Source organism: Mirounga angustirostris, unplaced genomic scaffold (assembly GCF_029215605.1).
Source record: "Mirounga angustirostris isolate CCGP_5_RB_7025 unplaced genomic scaffold, mMirAng1.0.hap1 SCAF_14, whole genome shotgun sequence".
In the NCBI taxonomy this organism is placed as follows: domain Eukaryota; kingdom Metazoa; phylum Chordata; class Mammalia; order Carnivora; family Phocidae; genus Mirounga; species Mirounga angustirostris.
The window spans coordinates 81200834-81226995 of record NW_026991722.1 but is presented as its reverse complement, the minus strand read 5'-3'; the positions used below and the strand labels follow the sequence as shown (position 1 = coordinate 81226995).

Here is a 26162-nt window from a genome sequence, read left to right as displayed (position 1 = left end):
CTGGGGGGAATAGATCAAAGAATAAATACAGAAGGCTTTCCAACTTCTCCAGGGCAACATCGGAAGTTGACAGCAATAAACAATACCTTCAAAATCTTGAAGGAAAATGATTTCCAAGCTAGAATTAAACCTACCAAAATGGAAAACACTGGAGAGGAAACAACCAGGTTTTAGAAGCTGGAAAGTAAATTAAAATAAAACAAAACCTGAATCTTAAAACTGACAGCAGAGAAACCTGAGAATAATGAATTTACCAGCACATGAAACCTCTTGAAATGAAGGTTGAAGAAGGGTGGCTGAAATATAGTTAAGTGCTAAGTGCTTTGTGGGCCTTTTCAATTCTGGAAATGTATGGGCTTAAATTCTGGGAATTAAAAATGTAGTTATACCAGCCAAGTCATCAATGAAGTAAGAGAACAGAATGAAAGTGTTTTTAATCAGGTTTAGTAAGTTACTGCAAGAAGCATTTTGCCAAAATGGGGGAGTAGAGAAAAAGGAAGGCAAAGGAAATGGGAATGAGAGATCCAAACCCAAAGAGGGACAAACAGGAGCCCCAGGATGGTGGTGAAGGAAGACTCCAGAGGGATAGCTATGTGCCAGACCAGGTCGGGGGGGACAAGTCCAGAGTGGGCAACCAGATCAGAAGTCCCCGGGGCAGGAAGCTTTTTCCAGGTGATGAAATCTACCTCAAGTATCTGAATGTCTTAAAGGGAATTTAAACACTTGGTGAAGGCTTTGAGATTGAATTCCTAATAAGCACCTAGGAAACCAAGCATACAACAGAATACAAGACAATTATTAACTCCTGGGGGCGGGGGTGAGGAACGCTGTCAAGGGGGAAAAAAAAAAGCAATCATACTTTACAATAGGGCTCAGCTGTGACTAGAGTTTACATAGCCGTAATAATGTAAACACTGAATACTGACCTAATCAAAACTATGAAATAACTATACTGGGGGGGAGGGGAGGACTGCCATGGTCAGAATTTAATAGAGAATGCACAGAACTGAAATATCTAGCATTAGTAATAAGCAAGGGAAATACCAAAATAATCAGCTAAAAGAGGTGCAATGATTGCTTCTGGGAGGGGAAATGAGGTAGGAAATAAGAGACTACTGTATTTTGTGGCCAACTTTGTAGAATCCTTTAATTTCTAAACTGCATGTTTATTAGTTTGATCTTAGAAATGAATATGCTGCCCTGAGAAATAAGGAGACAACAGTCAATCGTTCATTCAATAAGCATTTAAATTGTGCCTGGAGGGGCACCTGGGTAGCTCAGTCGTTAAGCGTCTGCCTTCCGCTCGGGCCATGATCCCAGGGTGCTGGGATCGAGCCCCGCATCGGGCTCCCTGCTCAGCGGGAAGCCTGCTTCTCCCTCTCCCGGTCCCCCTGCTTGTGTTCCCTCTCTTGTTGTGGCTCTGTTAAATAAATAAATAAAATCTTTAAAAAAATAAAGTGTGCCTGGGGATTTGGGGTAAGGGTGGGGAGACTGAGTCCCTGTCCTCCCTCACAGGCCAGTGGGTTTCTCAAACACAGCCAGTCGGGGGTCGGGGGCAGGATTTCCAACTCTTCTCTAGTGAGGCCTTAATAAGGTGGAAAACAGATGCTTGGACATCTGCTTGTCTTGAATTTCAAGGTTTGTGGCTAGTGGCAGGGGTACCCTTGGAAGGTTGATGTGGGCTTAGCCTCAAGGCACGCTGGGATGGGGGCAGGTGGGGCAGGTGGGGCAGACAACTCCGGAAATAACAATGGCCCTTAACAAGGGCAGCTGGCAATGGGGGATGTATTTTCTAAAGCGCTAGAGTGACCCAGGCTAGTTTCAAGCATGAGGGTCATTGTTGTGGCTGCTTTGTTTACATGACCTCATTTAATCCTCACAATGAACTGCTGAGGTGGTTGTCATTATCATCCCCATTTTCTAGATTGGAGCCCGGACGGGTTCCGTGACTTGCCTACAATCACACAGCTTGTAAACCCACAGAGCTAAAATTCAAACCCAAATCTTATATCCATGCCCTTCAGCCTCAGCCTGGGTCTTCCCTCAACTGTTGGATGAAGACTTGTTTTTAAGACCTGGATTTAGGGGCGCCTGGGTGGCTCAGTCGTTAAGCGTCTGCCTTCAGCTCAGGTCGTGATCCCAGAGTCCTGGGATCGAGCCCCACATCGGGCTCCAGCCCCACATCGGGCTCCAGCCCCACATCGGGCTCCAGCCCCACATCAGGCTCCCTGCTCCGCAGGGAAACCTGCTTCTCCCTCTCCTACTCCCCCTGCTTGTGTTCCCTCTCTCACTATGTCTCTCTCTGTCAAATAAATAAATAAAATCTTTAAAAAAAAAAACAAACCTGGATTTAGTTTCTGCTCTGCCATTAATCAGCGGTGTGATCTTACGCAAGTTGCTTCCCTTCTCAGTATCTGTTCCCAGGTGTGGAAAACGGATGGGGGTTGGCTCAGATGACGACTAAGCACCCTTTATACTCCGGCAGTCTATGTGAGGATAGGGGAAGCCAACAGGAAAAGGAAATAAATGTACGAACGTGATGCAGAGGTCGAGCTTTTTCTCCTCCGAGTCTCAAGTTCCTCATCTGTTAAAATGGGAATCAAGACACACCTCACATGGGTGTTGAGTGTGTTAAAAAAGGTAATGTACAAAAAGTACTTAGCACTTGTCCAGGTACATAGTTAAGTGCTCGATAAGCACGAACTCTGATGCGTTCCAATTACTCATACGCTGACAAGAGCGCCCCCATGCTTGAATTCCTGAAACTTCCACTTGTGGTAAGGTCAAAACACCATGTTTGCAGGAAGATGAGTGATCAAAACAGAAGAAAGGGAGTCAAACAAAATTACTGTCTAACAGGAACGTGTGCTGTTGCCCTTTATTGGTTTTACATACGAGTTAGTTTACGAATACTTTCAGGAGCATGTAAGTGTGAAATTGGAAAGCGTCACTCCGAGACTGCCACGAGCCACCGCACTGGCGATGTAAGAGGGGGAGGAGGAGGAACGGGGTGGGCCAGGGAAGGGAGAAAAGGACAGAAGCAGAAAGGAAAGGAAGGTGAACCAAAAGTGTGGAAAGACAAAAAGATACGGGGCTGGGGAGCAAACGCATTTTAAAGTTCAAAGCTCACTCATCCAGATTTATTATTGAACACACACACTTTTACTTGACTTTTTAAACATGCCCCACCCCCCCACCTCTGCTTTTACTCAAGCCATTTTCTCCGTCTGCAATTCCTGTTCCCAGCCACGGACACTGCTCAAGGCCTGCCTCAGCTTTCAGGCCAAGCTTGAATTTTATTTTCTTTCAGAAGAAATTGTAAAGCACGCATGGTTCATGAGAATGCAGACCTGGGGTCAGCGTCGACCTGTTCTGGAATCAAGCTGGGTGAACTGCAGACAAGTTTCTTAATCGTTCTAAACCTCAGTTTCCTGGTCTGTAAACCCCAGACGTGTAACAACAAATCCAGAGGGCGCAATAATTAGAGATAATGCACATGAAGCGCTTAGCCACCTGCTCCACAAATGTCAGCAGCTATTATGCCCTCATCCCACTTTCTCCACGCCTCAAATGCAGCCCCTGTTCCATGGAACTAGAATGACTGAGAAGCCAGGCTGTCCATCCTCAGTGTCCCAGAGGGAAGGAACCATGCTTCCCCCAAAAGAACCCAGACTACTACTCAATAAATGTCATGTGGATTGAATGCAGTAACTATGTCAATCCTCAAGCTCACGATTATTTACTATTTCAAGTAGAAGATGAAACATCCCAAACAACAGACTCCAGGTGACCAGACGATCATGGCAAGGTGTGGGATGACACTGAAGTTCCAGTGAAGGAACCTGTTCTGCGGTGGGAACCCTCCGCTCCAGTGATAATGAAAACAAGAACAACCATAAACAACCAACATGTACTGAGGATTTACTATGTCCCAAACGCTACTTGTGAGTGCTTTATCCGTAAGAACTCAGTTAATCCATGGAATCAGCAACTCCACAGCAAAAGGGCAACTCTCAAGAGAGTTTACAGAGAAGGAAACGGAGCAGAGAAGGAAACGGAGCAGGGTGACCAATTGTCTCAGTGTGCCTGGGTCTGAGATGCTTCCTGCGATGCAAGACTCAGAAAGCTAAAACCAGAAAAATCCCAGGCACACTGGGATGAGTGTGCCCGAACAATGAAGCACACAGACATTAAGTTAATGCCCTGGGTTAAGGAGTGGCCACACCAGGATTATGAATACAAGACCCCCATCACCTCTCTGTCTAGAGCTGGCCATATGAACTTAGGCACATCATTTACCATCTCTGGGCCTCAGCTGTTTTCAACTTCAAAATCAAGGGGTCAAACTAAATCAGGGATGGCAAATAAATGGGCTCCCTTGCCCATGGCAAAGCTGACTGATTAGGCCACTCCTCCCAATCTACCCAACTTGGGCTTCAGAGTCTTTCTCAACCCAACGCACTGGGCACTCCAACCCATTTGTAGGAGTAGATGCTTAGCATGATCTCTGAAGCTGGCAGCTTTACCTTCATAGTTTGTCGGCGCTAAACTAGCTTCCTAAAATCCTTCTGGTCTCTTAGGAGTTGGCAGACTAGCATCCAAGGACGGAGAACAGACAGATGACAGCAATACTGACAATGGAAGGGACAGTCCCCAGAGCCTGGGCACTCCCTCAGTCCGTTCCTGTGTTACATACCCCTCCAAGCACAGTATGGTGAATGAGAGCAGGGACTCTACAGAAACTGGGCTCAGAATCCTGGATTACCATTTACTAGCTGTGTGACTTTGGGCAAGTTACTTAACCTCTCTGTTTCTTGATTCCCTTGACTACAAAGTGAGGATTGTAATAGTAACTACCTCAGGGGGTCATTATAAGGATTCAGTAAGTTAATATGGGTAAAATGCTTAGCACACAGCAAGTGCTCTATGCATTAATATTAGAATCCTCAAAAGCACGCTCTGGGGTGGATATTATTTAACAGACGAGAAACCGAGGTTAAGAGAAATTAAGTTGCCAAAAGTCACACAGCAGCTAGTTAACTGAAGCAGCAAAGCTGGAATCCAAATACTGATTCCAAAGCTTTTGCTTTGCCACACTGCCACTCAGTAAAAACTCAAATACTTATTAAAAGAATCAATGTTGAAATAAAAGTGATTCTTGACTATCTGTAGGGACTTGCCAACCTGAGGCCACTGTCCTCCCACCTTCAGTACCTGCTTATTCCCTATGGGCACTGCTTTCCTAGAGGGCTCTGGAGTATTGCCTACTTTGACACCACACCCATTCACACCATCGGCAGGCAGACAGGTGATGCCAACAGACGGGGAGCATCTGCTGAGTCTCCAGCTTCTGAGAAACAGGGGAGAGAATCTTTCAGATTCTGATTATTGGTCTTCCCGTTATCAGTAAAGTGAATTTTGTTATTTTATAGATCTGCATCTTTCAGAGAATTGAGCAAACACAGATTAGGAAAAATGGGTAAAGGGATTAAGTATCTACGTACCTATGCTGTATCTTATCGCTCTCAGTCCCCTAGGGATCCTCCTAAACATACATATCTTTGGTCTTAATAATCATAGTTATTCACAAAAATATCTACTCTGGTAAACACTAAAATTCCTAAAGCTAATATATTTCTCATCATGTTATTATGTCCAAAGAGAGTAAGCTGGTGCCCATGTTTCTAATGCATTCCATCTACTGTTTCCTTTTTAAAAGCAGGAAAGGTGCTCAGCTTTACCCAAGATGGATTTGGGAAGTCTCTGACACTAGTGAGAGAGACCGGAAATTGCTTTCATTCCTGCCTCTCTCCAAAGACTGCAAACCCTGGGTTCGGGTTGTTATGCACCTTGCTGGCTGGAGCTGAGCTGGCAGTCTAAAGCAGGTGACATTGAACTGGTGTCCACCGACGTCCACAGAGCAGTCAGCCAGATGCATGATGTCCTGCTCTCCATCTACATTTTTAGAAATCAGTTCAATGGCTCCCACCCCTCCCGCCTTAGAGATGACCAGAAAGGCGGGCAGGAAGAAAGTGAACTGGGGGAGGGAAAAAAAGACGTTTTCCTCCAAAGGCTCTCATGTTGCTTATTAGATAAAGTCGGCTCCATCAAGACAGTGCACTCTTTACATTCTAAATGGTTCCTTGGTTTTAGAACTGTGGCATTCCTGCCCGTGCTGTTTCAGAGGAAAGCAGCCTCTTGGCTAGCAACCGGGACTCTATCTGCTGCATTACCAAGGGAGTTACCCAGCAGGGGGAGGGTCCTGGCAAATAATAGTGTTTTTACCTCTAAAATGTGCTCTCTGACTCTGTAAGAGGCGAGAGCAGATAAAAACAAACTCCCAGAGAAGGGCTGGAGAAAGGTGGAAATGCTGAATGCAATTTTAACAAAGGGGAATGGGAACAGACTGCACGGTGCAGTGGTTAGGAACCCTGGCTTGGAATCTGAAAGATTTGGGACTCTGCAACTCAGCGTGTGACCTTGGAGAAATTACTGAACCATCTCCTGTGACTAAAGGAATCTGTTTCCTCCTCTGAAAACCGGTAGTAACAACAGTTTTCTCCCCAGGGTTGTTATGAGGCTTGCATGAGACAAGTGAAGGGCACAGCACCTAGGGCTGGCACTCTTATTATTCACCAGTCTGCCTATCTCTGCACATCGTTTTACAACAATGTTATCGGACAACATTTACCAAGCACTTACTACAACCAGGCACAGTGCTGAGCTCTGGGTTTCATGGGAGAATTAAGTAAGTCTTAGAATGACTATGTTAACAAATATATCAACAATATAACATAAACAAATTATATTAATAAATATATTGGGAGTATTAGTACTCGGATCATTACAAGGATAATGAGAGAACACCTGCCGTGAAGGGTTTAGTACAGTGCCTGACATACATAAAGAACTCACGCGAAGGTGGATATCAACATGAAGAACAAGTCCCAAGCAGGAGGGTGACAGGGTTAACATGCAGGGTTTTCCCCTCCCCCATTTCACCACGTCCTATGCTACCAGCTCTCATATCCCTGGCCAGCTCCTACCTCCACCAGGAACTTGGCTCTTCCAAACAACTATGGAAGGACCCAGCAGCTCAAGAGCTTGAAGGTTAAGGTGATGAAAATACAGAAAACTGGTCAGGCTAGCCATTACCCTAGTGAGTAGCAGCAACCGGAAGGAAGCCTGCTTGGTCCGTGCTCTTTCCTAATCTAGATGATGGCCACGTGGACGCGTTCACTTTGAGGAAACTCAATTTCTAAAATTAAGATTTGAACACTCTTCTGTACAAATGTTACAATAAAAAAAAAAAAAGTTAAAAATAGTGACTGCCCTTCTCCAACATCCAAAGCACAGAGCAGCCCTTCTCGATGGGCATGCCACACTCAGGTGGTGGGCGCGCCACTCAGGTGGTGGGCACGCCAGGTCAATCACCTGTGGCAGTGAGCAGCCTCCTCAGTTTACCCACCAGGGAGCTGTAGAATTACCAGCATTTTTTTTTTTTTTTTTTTTTTTTTGGTAAAATTGGAAAGTAGTGCTCTAGAGTACCAAATGACAACATCCTCCCCAATCACACGAGTCTACCTTAAGGTTTTTCCTATCTAAGGTCAGTTTTATTGACTCAGTTTTTAATGAGATTGTTTCATCTTCTCCAACAAGAGTATACCACATTTATGGGTCAACACTTCTAGACTGCTCTTTACAAAACTGAGAGCCTGTCTTTGACATCATTCCATAGCTTACTCTTCATAACAAGCAAATATCTAGTAACAAGCAAATATCCCTCCCTCTTTCCTTTCCCCACAATCGCTGGGGGGGCGGGGGGAACACCTAAAATAAATTTCAATCATTTATCAAGTCAATGGATATAACACAGACTACATGCTGGTTTTCTCTTTGAAAGTTTATTGTTATTAAAAAAAAAAAAAAAAAAACCTATACTTGTTACATTTTACATTCACCTCTCAGAACATTTAATGATACCAGTTAATGATGATATATAAAAAGCCCACCAGCTGCTTGAAATGGCTGCAAGTTTTTACCATGTACTGGTATTAAATTGGTTTGAACTCTTTGGAAAAATTGGTGTAACATTAAGTACCAAGATTTCAAATTCCCAGATTAGAAACAAGATTTTTAAGTCAGGAGGAAATTTAGTAAAAATTCAAGGCTAAAAGGAAATGTTAATAGAGAAACAAAAATACTGTAAAAATAGGATTCCCCCCACCCCCGTTAGGTTAAAAAAAAAAAAAAAAAAGCAACCAACCCCACCCCACCCCCAATATTTCTCTTAGAAAAGTCACCCAATCCTGAACACAGGGTCTCACACACAAATACAAGTAGCTTGATTTGTAGATCAGCTTCTGGGATCTTATACTAGCCCCAGTTTGGAGTTTTAAAAAAAAATTAAGTTAGGTAGTTACAGGTCCATAAATACTGGTATCCAAACGAATGAAAACATCCTGGCTTTGGTATGGCTACAGAAATCTGGAAATTGTTCAAGAGGACACTGGCTTTGGAAGAGAGGGAGTGAGAGGGTAGGGAAGGCAACACAAAGCCCCCAAGCGGAGGTAAAATAAATACTGGGACACATCCATAGCAAACACTGTGTATAAGACTGAGGCAGGTGCCTCAAACAAAAAACACATACACGTTCTTGATCAGATTAACACATGTACAGGTTCTTCCTAAGAGTTGTCTAGACCAACCTTTTTCAAAGTATTATCTGCAAGAAACGGTCTGAATTGGGGAATGCACGTGGTACCCTATGGTCTGGTGAGAGAGAAAGACCTTCTGGAATAAGAATGGCCACCCGGGCTAAAAGCCAGCCCCTTGTTAGTCCAGGAATATCAAAATCTGTTTTGTCCACCACAAAAGTACCTCCAACTCCTAACAAGGGGGCTCTGCTATCCCTGGTCACCACAGGGGCCTGCTAGAGGGATTGAACTGCTGGCTTTTCATCTCTGGGGTGATAAACTCTTCTGGGATTAGGAGTATAATTTACTGTGCTGTGTCTCAAGTCTATTCCCTACCTGCCCCCATTCCCACAGTCATGATTAAGGATTGTGAGGATACTGAGGAGCAGAAGGCAGTGATGTGGTCAAGGCCAGAGCACGGCCTCATCACCCTAAAATTTATAGAAGAGAAGAAGCCAAAGTGCCCATTCTCTGGTCTTCAGATGAACAGTTACTTCACAAAAGCACAAAGGTGCCACCAGAGAAGGCAAGGGAAAAAAAAAAAAAAGTGACTTGTTGCTTTGATGCTGAAATCCCCAGTAGTTATCAACACAAGGCTTTCCAAAAAAAAAAAAAAACAACTTTGGTGTACTGCTAGGACGCCAAGTAAGACAATCATTCAAAAAAACCCACTCTGATGACCACATACACTATAACTAAATTTCCATCACAGGGCACTAACGGAGAACAGACTGCTATTATGGGACGTCACACACACCACGGGGACAACTCCAGCAAGAGAGGCCCTCTCGTAGAGCAAAAGCTGCCAGCAAGAAACAAGAGAGGAAGGCCCTGTTTACTGTGGACTTGGTTCACCCCAGGAATCATCATGATGGGGGCTGCGGGCAGAGAAGAAGCACAGAACACCCACCCAGGCAACTCTAAATAAACAAGCATCATTTACCCTATTATCTAAAGGAGACTCCAACACCAGGGGGAAAAAAAATGAGAGAAAAAAAAAGAGTTATAAATTAAAACAAAAATCTGTACAAGTCTTGACTCAGTCAGTAAGGTTTGGTCTCTGTTGAAGCCAGGACTTAACAAGAAGGTGATTCACTTGTTATCACGGCCCCCCAACTTGCTTTGGGGTATATGCATCAAGAGACGACACAAAGAGAATCACCTGAGACCGAGGGCATGACGTACAAAGATTTCCTAAGATGCATAAGGTGTACTGATTTCCCACAGAGAGGCTAACAGTTGCTGTAACCCCAAATTCTTTACATATCCTACGGTGGCAGCTTAGAAACCAGAAAAACCCATCTGCCAGCAAATCCCCTCTCCAAGGCTGGAAATGAGGGGCAGGCGGCAGGGAGTACGGGGAAGGCCATTTCCCCAGGATTCCTTCGGTGAGTGGCAGCCACGGCAGAGCTCCTTTGTCTTCAGCGTGGTGGGCCAGACCTCCTGGGAGGCTGGGGCGACGACAAGGCTCCACAGGCTCGAGACACAGTCCGTGTGCAGTAACAGCCTCAGCGACAAGAGTGCGCAAGTGGAGTTGTAAGTGAGAGTCTACAGATCACTGACGACTGCCCAGTCAGTCTCCCCTCCCCACCCACAACAGATAACCCAGATAATCAGCCTGCGCCAGGTACCACTTCATCTCCTTGAGCAGGGAACAGAAATGAACTGAGATAAAAACTTCCGAAATGACCCCTTGTTCCAGCTTGAGCTAGAACAAATATGTCTAAATAAACCACTTGCATTAAATAACATTTAAAATGCGGTACCTTCAGCACATTTTGGAGCATGAGATGTCCCCTCCCCCAACCCATTTACTTCAGTGCACGTAGCCACCCAGGCAAATTTTTCTGTCGCTCAGCCAGTGGAATGGATGGCATTTGCCAGATGTTACACAAGGCATTTATTTCTCAGAGAAGGCTGAGAGCCAGGAGAATTAATCTCCTCCTGCTAGGACCTCTGCCCCAAGCTTCTGGGGAAACGGTGAATTGGGCTCAACAAGGGAAAGAGCTATGTGATCCACTCATCAGATTCAAAACATGAAAATGCAATGTAGAGTGTATCCCTTCCTGGTAGAAAGACCTAAAGACAATTTAAAAAAAAAAAAATGTCCCTTAAACTCAAAGGAGGCTTAAAAAAAAAAGACAACGTACAAGCAAAAAAAAAAAAAAAAACAAAACCCCAAAGAAATGAGTAAATCGGACTCGCAACACTCCCCAAATCAAGAGTTCATGGTGACGGCTGGCCGGAAGAGGTCGAGGCAGGAAGGAGCAACGCAAAGACCGAAGTGGCTGCCACACAGCGCCTCGCAGAATCCACAACAGCGCTCCCCAGTTTCCAAGGCCAAGGAGCAATTCCCGGGTTAAAAACTTTCTATTTGGAAGAAAACCAAACCAAAAACCACTCCAGAAAAAAGGTCAAGGGAAGAAGAACACTGTAGAAAGTCAAGCCGCTGACCTCCGGCGGATCACAAAGAGCCCGCGCTGAAGCTGGCCCAAGTAGATCCTCATCTTGGTGCTGTCACTTGTCTTCCTCACCCAGATCTGCAGGGGAGAAGGAAAGGGAACAAGATGAGAGCGGCTACAGCGAATACTGAGGAGCAAACCTTCCAGAGCATCAAAACATCTGCACGAATGAGGTGGGGGCGGACAACTGGCGACCTCCTCCTGTCAGGCGGTGGGGGCCCCCCCACAGGAAACCCCTCTACTGTAGAGCAGGCATCAGCCCCGGACCTCTTTTCTCCTTCCTTCTCCCTCTCGCACACCTCTGATTAAGAAAATGGAAAGCACAGTAATCTCAGGTTCTATTTTTGCCTTGATCTTACGGACCTTTTTTTTTTTTTTTTTTTGGTTTGATTACAACATTATCAACATTCAAAATACATATATTCATGAATATAAACTTTCAACCAAATTTGGAAATATTTTCCTTGCCCCAAGAGACTTCCATATCATAGTCTTTCACTGCTCTGGTTTCCTGGCAATTAAGGCTAATGGTCACGGCAGAAAAAGAAGGAAAAAATAACAAGGAAAAAAAAAAAAGCCCATGAGTGAGCTAAAAGGCCCAATTAGGATCATCAGAAGGCTAAATTAGCTTAAGACAGCCCTTCCCTCCCGAGCATATCTTTTTCCCACAGATGGTATCAGATGTCTGAGCCATCATTTTACAGGGCAGATGCACTCTTGCATAGAATGGAGAATCAACTCTGGCAGCAGGGGGACTGCAAAAGCAGACGAGGGCACTCAGTAAGTGTTATCTCTGTGGCCAGGACTGGGAAGAAAGCCACCTCCTCAGTCACCTGATACACCTGAGCTTTTTCATCTTCAGGACAACCCTATGAAGTACTATCCTCACCCCATTTTATAGAAGAGAAAGGCTGAGTCAACTTGTCTGATGCGAATCCTGGTGCCTGCTCTCAAAACCCCTGGCTTGCTCTTGTCCACTAACCCGGCCCTGGCTCTTCTCACCCATTCTTCATCCATTTAATTAATGTGCAATCAGATGGGGCCAAAAGCATGATTCTTTTAAGTTCTGCGTCTCACCCACATATGCAAGTAGGAGTCTACAGACCTATCTTCTCCCTCCCTCCCTCCCCCATTCAGTTTTCAGGTTTTAAAAGTGTTTGTTCTCAGTCTCAATTCCTTTAATGTGATTGTTTAGCAACAGACTTTAAAGTCAAATACACTGGTTTAAAATTAAAGACCTCACATGAAGCTGAGCCTCTAAGGACCTTGCATAAGCAATTTTTTTTTTTTTAAGATTTTATTTATTTATTTGAGAGAGAGAGAATGAGAGAGAGCACAAGAGGGAAGAGGGTCAGAGGGAGAAGCAGACCCCCCGCTGAGCAGGGAGCCCGATGCGGGACTCCATCCCGGGACTCCAGGATCATGACCTGAGCCGAAGGCAGTCGCTTAACCAACTGAGCCACCCAGGCGCCCAGCAATTTTTTTTTTTTAATAGAACTTTTTTTTTTCTTAAGATTTTATTTACTTGACAGAGAGAGACAAACCAAGAGAGGGAACACAAGCAGGGCGAGTGGGAGAGGGAGAAGCAGGCTTCCTGCCGAGCAGGGAGCCCGATGCGGGGCTCGATCCCGGGACTCCAGGATCATGACCTGAGCTGAAGGCAAATGCTTAACACTGAGCCACCCAGGCGCCCTGCAGAAGCACTTTAAACTGAAAAATGACTCTAAGAATAGCTGAAGTGGGGAGTCACCAACAGCCTCAGACTCACCCAACAAATGTGCCTGGAGTCAGGTTGTGCCAAGGCCAACTAGCTCCAGCGTCACTTAGGATTTGACCTGAAAAACCCGCTAAAATCCTTCCAAGAAGTGAGAAATGTTTTGCCATCACCAGAGTTGCATGCCTCTGATGCACTGAGGCTTCTCCCCTTCAGGTGAAATGTCTCAGTGTCGCCGTTCTCTTGTCAGACCTCCCTGACACTCTATTATGTCAAAGGATGACAGTCTTCAACAGAGAGAAAAAAGGTAACTTGCATTTCTATTTTTCCTGAAAAATCTTAAGGTGTCTCCAAGGAGGATGAGGCACTGGTTGTGAAGTTAGGTTTGGGTCCTAGGAGACCACATGGCCAGACACGAGGGCTCTGCTGTGAAGTCACAACACCTCTTGCTGAAAAACAGCAGGTCTCTCCAACACATCCCCTGTTCTGGTTCTGACTTGGCTTGGGGTGACTCACAGACCCCAAGTCCACAGAGAAAGGACATTCATTTATCTGGAAGGCTCTCCCTAACTTCTGAGTAAACAATCATTTTGCAAACTAGTCACATTTGAGGGCATTTTCAATTCAGGAAGCTAGGAGAATGGAAGAGGCTTAAGTTATTTCATAATCCAGTTTCATTAGATTTACTGTGCACTGGCACGAGTAAGTTACAGAGGGTAGACACATAAAAATCAATTTCTTTGCAGACATTCGTGGACTGATAAAAGATCAAGCCAATCGAGCTATTAAAGTTTTAAACTTTTTTAAAACTACTAACAAGTTACACACTGCTGACATCCCCCCCCCCAATGAAGGGCCCGTTGGACAAGTCACTCGCCAGTCATCCTATCCTGGAGCCTAACCCTCCGAGCTGCCTTTAGAACCAGTCGCTACAGGTTCTAAACAGGAGAGACTCAAGGATACCAGTAGCTGAGGGCCAGAGCCTGGCAGCTCACTGCTGAGAGGCATAACAGGACGAGTCACATTGTAAAGACAGCAGGCAAGGAGTAGTGTGTGGCTCAGATCCGGCCAGCATCCATTTACTGAGCACTTACTGTGTGCCAGACCCTGGGCCAGGTGCCTCATTAAATCCTCACAGCACAAAACCAATCTCTCAGTACAGACGAAAGCTCTAGAGAAACAACAAAGATGGAGTACGCTCCACAAGCAAGTTCCGTGGTCGGTACACAGGTACCTTACAAAGCAGCAGGATTTGAACACACAGGTATCACGCAGACTTGCCTTCTGCTCTTTCCTGTAGTCTCCCTCAGTCATTCCCAACTCAACTGCTGTATGTGGAGTTCACCACCACCACCAGGAATATACAAATCCACATTAAGTTGTTAGTCAAGACAAGTAAGGGATTTCCAGGATATTCTGTCTCCATGCGATTTCTGCCAGGAAGTGCTGACCGAGATCCTAACCCGCACAGGACACACGGTTCCACGGTACGTTCTCAGTGGCACTGCACTGCAGGTTTGTCACACTTCGCTCCCCTGAGGGGGGAGGGAGTTCAGCCCCTACCTCATTGGCTCCGACAGAGCTGATCACACAGCTCAGCTTCTGGTTGTCCTTCGACTCCAGGTAGATGGCCTGGCTCTTGTGGTACCTGCCAAAAAACAAGACCCAAGTTTATGTATGTCTTTAGCCACTTCATCAAGGTAAGACCGACATGCTGAAAAAAGCCACACATATTTACTGTTTGTAACTCGGTGAGTCTGGGGTAAGTATATACACCCATGAAATCATCACCACCACGAACACACCCATCTGCTCCCAAAGTCTCCTCCTGCCCTCTTCATCAGAATTATTTGTTGTTTTTTCTTTTGCAGGAAGAACCCTTCACAGAAGGGCTATGCTCTTAACAAATTTTAAGTCAATAATACAGTATTGTTAAAGGCACCAGTTTTTAAAAAGAAAGGAGAAAGGGGAAGAAAGGAAAACACCACAACAAAGAATATAATTGAAGGAGTCTTAATTTACATTTGATGAAGAGTCTGGATTTCAAGTTTAATTTGAAGGCCTCCACCCTTCGATTAGATCAGATGACCTCCTAATCTTCTCCTAATCTAAAACTTATATTCCTTGGTCCTTCCTGCAGAGGGAAAAGGGAGGCGGGGGAAAGACTGGCAAGCAAACTCCATGCTTACTTTTTATTTGGACTATATACCCCAATTCAATCAAAAAGTAAATTATAATTTTTCAAAATAAAACCTGTTCCCACTTTCCACGCATCCCAAAACACTGAAGAAGCTTGGGTGGGCAAAATAAATAGCAGGGTTTGAACAACCAATCTATTATTTATTTTCAATACGTCCAAATTAAGTCATCCACAAGACGGCAGGCCAATTTCAACTCTTTCTTTGGTTACTCATTCAGCAAATACTCATTAATCACTTACTGTGCAGCACTGAGGATGCTGGAAGTCGGAGGTGGACAGTGAACAGGACCACAAGGTCCCTGCGATCACACAGCTTCAAATACAGCAGCCGTGAAGAATACTGAGTAATCACACCTGGCAAGCACTAACCAGGCGAGGTTCGGAGTGTCAGGGTGTGCACCCCGGGGGGTCTGATTTGACCTGGTCAGTCGGGAGAGCTGCCTTACATGGAGCAGACCAGACACTCCATTTCGGCCCTAGTAGCCATCCTCTTGGCCTGTAGCACAGGACCAGCTTCAACTTCTCCAAGTTCAGAGGTACGGCCGAGGATGAAAGTGAGGAAGCCAGGGCCAAAGCCCAAATGAGACAAGAGCAGCTCCACAGGATGAAGGAGCAGCTGCTGGGCTACAAGAGCTGGAAACACGAGCCAAGCTGCTGCTGGAAGCCCCGGCCGGGGCCAGCCCCAGTCAGGCAGGAACATAACCTCCGCTTCATTCTGGCTGCACAGATCTGGCTAAAGCAGACGCACTAACTCCCACAAATTCTACCAAAATGCATCTCCTAGCAAAGTACTGCATGTTATCATTATTTCGGGGCGGGGGGGGCAGGCAGACTGTTTTGCTGGTATAATAAATAATCTACTGCCAGGATATCACAGTAAAGAGATGTACTTCACTCCCACAATGAGCTTTTTCAATCTAGGTTCTAAGCACTCTTTAACCTGCTACTTAGGAGCTGAAAACTCAGGTTTCCAACTCACTTTACTTCCTGAAAACACTGTTAAAAGAAATTGAATCATAAATGCAATTAGAACAGCGAGATTGGTTTAGACTCAGCTTTAAAGCTGCTTTTGGCCAGAGATCAGTTGGTAAACTGGGTCAGGGGACCTTCATTATGCTAAATATGTAATATCACAAGGTCTGAAGTATACAGTGCATGAGGAAAGGCTGAATTAGTTCACAGCGTGACTCAAAAATTCCAGTTGCCCTCCCACATCTAAGCCAACTTCCTATGTAAATAATAACATCTTGAGTGATAGAGTAAAATTACAGAGCTGGAGAACATGGGGACTGTGAGTTATTAAATAATGAGATAAAGACAAAAAGCATGCACCTAGCCTCAAGTCATTCTGATACTATTTCCTGAATACTTTAATAAAGAAAGGTCACAGTGTGGTGAAGGAGTATGTTACTAGTGTAGAAACAGGCTCAATATACTGCTAAGTGGAGGGGGGAAATCTATGTCCATTACATTCCTGTGCTTGTAAAAAAACATGTTATATGTGCATCATACACACACAGAAAAAATTGGGTAAAGTTATGTAGTTAAGATGTATAATAAAACATGTATTACAACTTTATAGAAATATGAAATGTAAATTAAGAAAGGTATTCTTTTCATTGCCTGGCTTTTTTTTTTTTCTGAAATAAGCAGGTTATTACTCATATTAAAAATTAAATAAGTCACGGTTCTGGAAAATACCTAAATAACAAAGATGGGTAAAAACAAAACTTGATGTTACAATTAACATCTTAATGTCTTCAAGGACAACAGCTAACTCTGGGAGACTAGTCTAACAATTCTCATGAGATGTGCTGCATTTTCCTTCAGATGTGTACAGAACCCAAACCCCAACACCTATGACTGGCTTGAAATGAATACCGGAAGTAACAATAAGATCTGGTCTATTACCACCCCACCTCCCCCGGAGGTGGTCTGGCCACCTCCCAAATCTGCCTGCTTTGCGGTAACCAAATGGTGGTGGCTTGATTGTCCACCATTGGTCCCTAACTGCTCCACAGCTGAGCTGGCCTGCGTGCTTCCCAAAACAACCCACTTCCAAGCCAACGGAATCTCAGATCCTCCTGAACCAGATTCTCACACACCACACAACAGTCTTGGGGAACTGTTATCCCTGGATATCAAATCTATTCAACTATCTGAATTCTCTGGGGGAAAAAAAAAAAATCCTCAGAAATTAGCATTCATATTTTCAAGATAAAACTAGTAAGTATAGGACAACCTTAACATACAAATTTACTTTTTAATTTCTAAACACTAACAAAAGGGGGGGGAGAGAGAATTCAAAATAAACAGACATAAAAACTTAAAAAGCAACAACAGAACTAAAAATGTACATTATCATTTTTTGCCAATTAACCCATTTTATAAGCTGCAACTCATCTCAGATGAAAAAAATACTTTAAATAGCCTCAGAGAACAAGCCCCAAAAGTCAAACTGACTTTATTACTTTATCACTAATGGAACTCCTGACCTGGGAATCCCAATAAATGAGCTCTTAGAGCTCTGCTTCTACTATTAAACCCTATGAACTAGAATCAACAGTACTATTATGGAAGAAGGCAATTTCTTCAGAAGGTGGGTCAAAAAGGAGAGGGTAGAATTAATTTAATTTTGTATCCTACTGGGAATCCTGATATTAACGTTTCATTTCCCCCCCCCCCCAAAAAACTGAATACCATGTTACAGCTCTGGAACCTCAAGGAGTCCCAATGCCAGTTGTAAATATTCACCGTCTTAACAGTCTTTGTCAGTCGAAGGCTGGGGGGCGGGGAGGACTTCATTCCTGATTGACATTAGCAGCCCGAGAAAGTGAGGAGAGATAAACCAGTCTGCCCGCACCATCAGTTAGTTATTTTAAAATATCAGCTATTTTCGCGGTACTTTTAAGGAGGGTCATTAGTCCAAATCAAAATGTGAGGAAAACTTACAGCAGGACATAAAATGCCTTAAAACCACTACCAGACCAAGGCAAAGTGAAGATGCTATCTTTCAAAACGAAATGTAGCTTGCTAAGTGTTCATGCCAAGACGGGAAGCCTGAATCACACTCATTTTTCTTAAGGCATTTAAAACTCAATGAAACACGTTTTGCCAGAAGTACCGTTGCACCCAAATATTCCATACCACTGGGAAGAGCATAAAGTGGTTCACTTGCCCTCTCAGCCACAGGCCGTGATTGGCTAAAAAGAAGGAAGAATGAAAGCCTCCCAACTGACAGGACACAAAGGCTAAACCTCAAGTTGAGCCTGGTGAGAGATGAGGGCAGCTATGCACTGGTCAGAACGTGGGCCAGGACCCCCATGAACACCTTCCAAATGTGGCAAGGAAAGGAGAGAAACACCTTCCCACAAAGGTGTCGTCAACTCTGACTGCCAAGGCTAAAAGGAAAAACACAATACAGATGAAAACAACAGTCTCCATATTCAACAACATGCAACTTGAAATTCACTGAAAAAGGAAAATGCTCCCAGAGACCTTCTTTTTAAGTTTCTGCAGCCCCTATGAAAAAGACAGCGCAATTCACTCAAAATGCTCAGGAGGTCTAGCAGAGCAAAAGTGACCACTCTATTTACGTTATGAAACACCAGGCACCGTGGATCCCTTCTTTGGAAAAACAAGAATTTTCTCTTATTGCATTTTCACCCTCAAGGCAAGTCTCATAAAGTCTAAAAATTAAGCCTCAGAAAGATCTGAACCAACACAATTACAAAATGAACATCATTTGAAATATCACACAGCTTTAAGACTCACAGATCCGTAAAAATGTTAGTGATAAATCTCATCGTTTTTGAAGACGGCTCTTATGTGTGGGCTTGATCTTTAAAGGTTATTTGGTTTTCATTATTAGAAACATTTTTCATCTTATTCTGCCCCTCAGTGAGTTGAGCTGTTAGGGCCTGCCACCTAGTGGCGATATGCTGAGAAGCAATGTCAAGATACACAAACTGGCCTTTTTGAAGAAAACCAAATAGTCAAATGAGAGGGGCAGAAGTCACTAAGATCAGTCTCATAGGCAGAGGCGGCCTTCACCATCGACTGAGTAATTAACTCACTGTAACCTAATATTTTGGCGGAATGGACTTATCTTGGGCATGACTAGATTTCTAAGCATTTCTGCCAACTTCAGAAGGATAACAGTTTAAGGTAATCAACTAACAGTCTTGGGGTTTTTCTTCTTTAACAAAGTTCAAACAATTCAAAATAACTATTACTTGGGCGCCTGGGTGGCTCAGTTGGTTAAGTGACTGTCTTCGGCTCAGGTCATGATCCCGGAGTCCCAGGATTGAGTCCCACATCGGGCTCCCTGCTCGGCGGGGAGTCTGCTTCTCCCTCTAACCCTACCCCCTCTTGCGCGCTCTCTCTCACTCTCTCTCTCAAATAAATAAATAAAATCTTTAAAAAAAAAAAAAAAAACTATTACTTTACTTTTGGAACTTTGGGTTAATATACTGAAACTCAAAACATCATTAAAAATGACAGCCATCATAAATGATAATTAAAGAGAGCATACAGTAACCCCACATAAACATTCTCCATACAAACAAGTGGAAATTCAGAATGCAAATGTGTCCACCAAGACTTAAACTGAGTATGCCTGCCTATGGACAATGAACAAAGGAATACATCAGAATTAAAGGAGCTGTGACAAGGAGGTAAGATCTAGGTGGCTTAACACCTAGCAGAATCTGGGGCTACAGAGCAGATAGTAATGTTTGTTGAATGAATAAGTGAATGAGTTTGCAAGTTCTCTCACACTGCTTTACAATTTCCTTCCTGATGGAAATGCTAGTAGTCTGAAGATTTTAAACTGTCTTTATTCTCAAATATTTCTGGCATGTTAAAAAATTAATGTAACATATCTATATACTCCTGTGCAGCTCAGAAATAAAATTATACAAATAGCAGTTAAAAAAAAAAAACCGTCTTTAGTATAAGCTGGTAATGTTTAAGGATTCAATTCCCCCAAGTATGTTTCCTGGAACACTCATAGAGCAGGATGATGCATGCAAAAAGGGTACCCTGGGTCAAGTACGTAATACTTGGTAACATCTCAGAAACTTGCAGTGCGAGTGTATCAGAGAACCAAAGAGCCCCTAGAGCGAAGAAACCCTTTAACTAACACGGTCATCCCCCAGACTCATCTGACCACAAAGTGCTTTTTTGCACAGAACACCTACTCATTCTGGTGCACAAGGGCAGAGTTAAGAGAAGGCAGAGAGGGACCTGAGCACTGGCCTCAGTCTACAGGGGCAACACCAAAGACAGAAGCCTGCAAATTCTAGTGCGATGCCAGCAGCACAGAGGAGGGGGCTCCCACAGGAACATGTTTTCAGGCAACACCGCCTTCAGAGATCGAAGGAGCAGTATCGATCAAACGACTCCTGACACGTCTGTTGTTGTTGTTGTTGTTTTAAAGCAAGCTTTGTACCCAACATGGTCGAACTCCTGACCCTGAGAGCAACAGTCGCATGCTCCCCTGACTGAGCCGGCCAGGCACACTTTGAAATGTTACTCCACTTCAGTACGATGTAAGCTAAGCAGCGGCCGTGCTTGGGAACAATGAGATAGAGCCCCAGCCCTCTTTCATGGGTTCTTTGGAGACTCTTAATCAATAATCTGTTTTTCCGTAACATACCATCTTTTATCATAGTACAGTTTCCCGTCTTCTATCCGAGCTTCAAACCTCTGGGCTGGAGACTCCGCCGGTGCGGCAGGCAAGTGTTCAGGTGAGGATGGGGATGCTGGAAGAACCAAAGATATGTCAATGACTAAGCGTGTAACAAGCACGTGGGTCTGACAACTAACACGCCTTAACTGAAATGCTATTAAAAAGTGGTACTAATCATGATCATTAAGTCCTTAGGGGTGTAAAAATGAGAATTCAACAAAATTCAAAAAATATTTTGCCTAACCTGCTCCTCAATGCAGCCCTGTGAGGTACGCAAGGCAAAGGATAACCTCACTGAACAGAGGAGAAACCGGGGATGCAGGCAGGCTAAGTGATTTGCCCAAGGGACCATCAGAAGCCCAGAAGGGCAGGAATTAGGAAAATCTCTTTAAAATTTTAAATCCAAAGTCATTTCTAGAACTATTTATTACTAGGTAGAGCTAGCACTACAGTGGGTTCAAAGGATCTAAATTCACACACTTCCATAACCCCCTCCCCATCATGCCTTCAGAAACACGGGGCCTATCTGGGGACCACGGTGGCTCTCAGAAGGAAACTGTTTAGAGAAAAAAGAATCTTGTTTCCTTCCACGAGGCTTGGTGAGTGGACAGACATGTGAGTAATCATGGTGCTTAAAACGTAACAATGCCTTGCCTGTCCAGAATTCTATTTTGCAGCCTAGCACGGACTCTCAAGTGCCACTCTGGAAGGAACCACCGCGAACACCGGGCTGGCCTCTTCTGTAAGCTGGGACTGTTGAGTCCCTCACCAGAGCCAGGCCACGAAGCGCCACCAGAACAGCAGTGCCCAGCGCTTCACTCCACAAAGCAAGTAATACTGAAAAATCCTTCTGGCTTCGTTTCCAGAAATGGAGGTGTACTTAAATCTATGCCTGACGCCTACACAGAAGGAAACCTCTACCAGCCTATCAATCAAATGTCTCTTTTACAAGAAATCAAGGAAAAAGTAAAATTAACTTTAACAGAATAAAAAAAAAAAAGTCAGGGAAGGGGGCACTTAAGGTTCCCTTCAGTATTCATGATGACTACTCCCAGGCAAATGATGAACGTTGTATTTTTGAAAATGGCAACAATTCCCTGTCAGGTGTAAGCATGCTTTTCACACAACATGATAAAAAAGAGTACAAATGGCAGCAACACCGTGCACTTACCTGGTCTCTTGGGTGACTTAAGCTGTAGGAAGAACAACAAGAAATCTTAGAGCAGATCATTTCAGATGCAACGTAAAGTGTCAAAGGTATCAAGAACGATTTAACAAGTAATATGTGAACGACATAAACCTAAGCTTTCAAATACATAAAAAAGAAAAAAATCAAACTGTACCTTATTTAACGTTCTCAGATCCTCCATGATCTGTTCGTCTGTTAACAAATAGTTCAGCTGGGGTGTTGAGAGTTAAAGGAACTTGTCTGAGAAGCATGGCTTCCAAGCAAGCAGAAATCAACAAAACAGTACCAGGCTTTTAGGATTTACAGCGTGACTCTGTCGGATGCTCTTTCTAGAACCATTTGCCTCTCGGAAGTTACTGATTCTACTTGAATGTTGTGGTGCCCAGGTACGTAAAAGAACTCACAAATTTCTTTCAAACATCTCTAAGTCGTTCAGTAAGTCCAAGAATGAGCGCACAGGACACAGGAGGAGGAGAACTTCCTCAATTTATGAAGTGCTTTTGTTCCGAAGATCTGAAGCCTTGCACACGTGTGTGCGCACACACACACAGACGTGGGCTTATTCTTCCCACATAACTTAAACTCTCAGTTGTGAAGACAAAGGAACCTGAAGTTAAACCCTTCCTTGGTGGCAGACAACTGAATCATTTTGTATAAATGGCTACTTATCCTCTCCTCATGAGGACAGAAACAGAATTTTGCCGTGTGTGCCCTCTTCCCCCTCCCATTTTTATGATTAAAGGGCTTTTTTATGTGACTGAAATCTCATTTGCTTTAATTTAACAACTTGCGTTCCACTGTTTTCGGGATAGAGATAACGGAGGTACAAAAGGCAGGTATTACTGGCCTCATTTTACAAGTAGAAAAATTAAGGCATGTGAAATCTGAGGTCGCCCTTGAATCTCCAAATGTTAAAACCATGTTGAACTTGCAGCACGAAGTGCCTTTCCAAATAACTGTTCTCTACAAATTCCTCCCAACAGAGGCAGCAGCAATCGAGGACTCAATAATAAAACGGCCATTCCCAGGGCACCTGGGTGACTCAGTCAGTTAAGCAGCTGACTCTTGGTTCGGGCTCAGGTCTGATCTCGGAGTCATGGGATCGAGCCCGACACTGCGCTCTGTGCTTAGCATGAAGCCTGCTTGGGATTCGCTCTCCCTCTCCCTCTGCCCCTCCTGCTTGTGCTCGTGCTTGCACTCTCTCTCTCAAATAAATAAATCTTTTAAAAAAATTGGCTATTCCCTAGCGCAGGGATAAATACAAATGCCTGCCAATCACATACAATTTCTGTGGGACAATGGCCATGTATATTCTAGCAAACGGATAAGCAAAGCATTCAACAGTCTTAAGAAAAAAAGCAATTAAGGCTTGATGCAAATGGATATCAGGAGCGGGTTTTCTCCTCTTGTCTGGGATGGGGACAGGATCATTTGGTCGCCTCCGCAACTTTCTGGTCATGATGGGTTTCACTTCCATAGAATCTGTGGCAAGAATTGAATGGGTAAATCTATCCAATTCCCACTTGAAGTCAGTAAGAATCGCTGTACTATAAGGGTATCTGCCCCACAGGCACCCAGTCAGAACTGTTTTATTGGGAACATTTGGTTCACACTTGGCCTAAGCCAGACACCCACATCAGACATTAGCGAGGGGGCTGTGGTTAGAAGACTCAGACTGGCTGGCCTAAGTGCAGGCCCCTCTCGGAAATGCAGCTCAGCCGAGCAGTCTACCTGTGGGAGCATCTCTCCAGCATCCCCAAAACTAGAACTTTCCTCCTCTTCCCTCGAATTCAGAAGCCACAGAATGGTAGGCTCTTGGGATCAGAAGGAACCTTTGGATCATCTAGGTCAACCAATTCCTGCTGTTCCCATGGAGGGAGAACTGAAGCGCACTCGTGCACAAGACTTTGAGAGGCCATGGGCCTCAGTGCCAACATCTTTATAGGACAGGTTCATTTACAAACTTGGACTCTTTCATTTTGTTTTATAACCTCTTATAGCTACTTGACTATCAAGAATGATCTAATGAAGGCTTATAATAAAGTCTCTTTTATTCTTCTTAACTTCTCTTTGCAGCCTGACACTGTTGCTGACTCTCCTTGCCTTAAAATCTCCCCTCCCCGAGCCACAACCGTACACATCTCTCCTCTCCTGATCTGCCTCCTTGGGCTCCTTTCTGCTGGTGACCACAGGAGTCCAGTCAGTTTTCAGCCTCTGTCCCAGTGAGTCTCCATCGCCAATGCCAGCTCCCCCAACCTTCTGAATGGCAACCTACGCCCACCAACACCATCCACTCTCAGTGACCCAAGTGACCTCACTTCGCGTCTCACCTCCGAGGGCTGCCTCCTCTCCCGTGTCTCGGGGACATCACATCTTTCCCTTTTTCCCAGCCAGAACAGAATCTGTCATTGTGACTTACCTTCCTTCCCCCAGAAATCATATTCACCAGATCATGGGCAGTTTTGCCGTTAAACCACCTCTCAACTCTATCCCCTCGTCCTATTCTCACCTCCCTCAGAGCCATCTTCCTAAGACACAAATCAGATCATTCTACACATCCCCCTTCTTGTTCAATACTTTTACGGCTCACCACACTCTACAGAAAAAAAGCCAAGTCTCTTTCTGGTCTTGTCCCTCCTTCATTCACACAAACACTGTGTGAGAGCTTCTGGCTAAGTCTCTCACCCAAGGTCACCGCCTTACTATGCCCTCAAGCCTTTACACGTTGTCCCCTCTGCCTGGCCCCCTCTTTTCTGCCCGGCATACTCCTACACAACATCCCTTGAAAGCCAGTTCAATGCTCCCCATCCCATGATGGCTTCCACAGTCACACTATCTTCCAAGCAACCACAGCAAACCTCTGTACAAACCTCTGCTAGCAAGCACCACACTGTATGGGACATTTTCCCCAGAGACACCTGAATTCCACCCCAGCACCTCACAATGGTTCGGGCACACAGGAGGGGCTCCACAGAGTCGTTTCCTGCAGAACGACTAGATGAGGTCAAGCCCGACGAGACCGTTCATTCATGACCATGCACACACTATCAGCACAGCACACAGGACAGCCTTACGGAATTCAAGTGTAGCCCTTCCACCACAGCAACGGGCACGACCTGTGAGTATATAATCATCACGTGGACAAAGTCAAAAGAGACTTCTGCGTGTTGCTCTAAGAAGGGAAATGGGCAACACTGATTTTTTTTACCCCCTATAAATGGAGAAAAAATGATGAGAACCACAGATCTGGTGAGTATTTATTTATAAAGGTGTACGTGGAAGAGGGCGCAGAAGGAAGGAGGACAAACACACTCGCCCCTGAGAAAAAGTGAGGAGGGGAGACAGTCCGTCCTTTCTACAAAATCTCTCACCCTCCGCTGAGCCGGCACTCTTCTCCAGTTACTTACTGGCCATCGGTGTGAATCCCTGCTGCAGCTGTGTGACCTAAGGCGGGCTACGTAAACACTCTGTCTCCACTCTCTTCATCTATAAAATGGAATTATCAGCAACACCTCCCCCACCGAATGTTGGGAGGGATACAGGAGATGATACCAGGAGAGCCCTAAACATGGTGCCTGGTGTAGCAAGAGTTCAATCGATGCTAGTTTTTATTACCACATCTGCAGCCAGGAAAACACTATAGAAAAATCTTTTAGAGAAGTCAAGGTGCAAACAGCTGAATGAAGTTACATACTTGACGACAACCGAGTCAGCTGTGAGGCTTTGCAACATTCACGCCTAATTCGGAAAATAAGGTGTGAAGGGAGCTCACCCAACCCAAAGACCACTAGAGAAAAGCACTTAGCACGGGAGCATCATGGAATGTTCTGTCCACCAAAGACAATGGCCCAGTGCGCCCTGCCCTCTGGGCTGCCAAGTCTGGGGGGTGGGGAGGGTGGGCAATACATGATAGAAGCAAGCCAAGTAAAGGCACAGCTGAGAGAATGTGGGAATAACCTAGTCTAATCATGGCCAATAAGCTCAGAAAGTCGTACCTGCATCACTCACAGATCAGAAAATATAATCAAATTCTTCTTACGAAATAGTGAAAAATCAATCCATTTTATTAGCCTAGCCACCACAATAACCTAATCAATTTTCATCCAAAAGATGACTTCAACAGAAGGAAGGTGCTCTGAAAACGCCTCTGAAATGTACTGGCCTGTCTCCACCACCATCCAGGAGAGGAGTGGGGAGAAGGCCTGGCCA

At 44.6% G+C, this 26162-nt stretch overlaps 1 protein-coding gene across 5 annotated transcripts in view; it reads right to left on the bottom strand.

Moving 5' to 3' along the window:
• The window catches only part of SUDS3 (SDS3 homolog, SIN3A corepressor complex component), a 160625-nt gene that overhangs the window by 119201 nt on the left and 15262 nt on the right, over positions 1–26162 (bottom strand). For 4 of the 5 annotated variants that reach the window (XR_010407426.1, XR_010407427.1, XM_054510498.2 and 1 more), the window contains exons 7-12: positions 23340–23435; positions 22108–22169; positions 21936–21957; positions 20732–20837; positions 14436–14520; positions 11151–11236 (exon numbers count right to left, since the gene is read on the bottom strand). Coding sequence is in view for 3 of the 5 variants with exons in the window: in XM_054510498.2 (XP_054366473.1) it covers positions 11151–11236; positions 14436–14520; positions 20732–20837; positions 21936–21957; positions 22108–22169; positions 23340–23435 (457 nt within the window). In the remaining 2 variants the exon portion in view is untranslated. Of the gene's footprint in view, positions 1–10572; positions 11237–14435; positions 14521–20731; positions 20838–21935; positions 21958–22107; positions 22170–23339; positions 23436–26162 lie in introns of those variants that run through there. The other variant, XM_045887539.3, reaches the window with a different exon arrangement.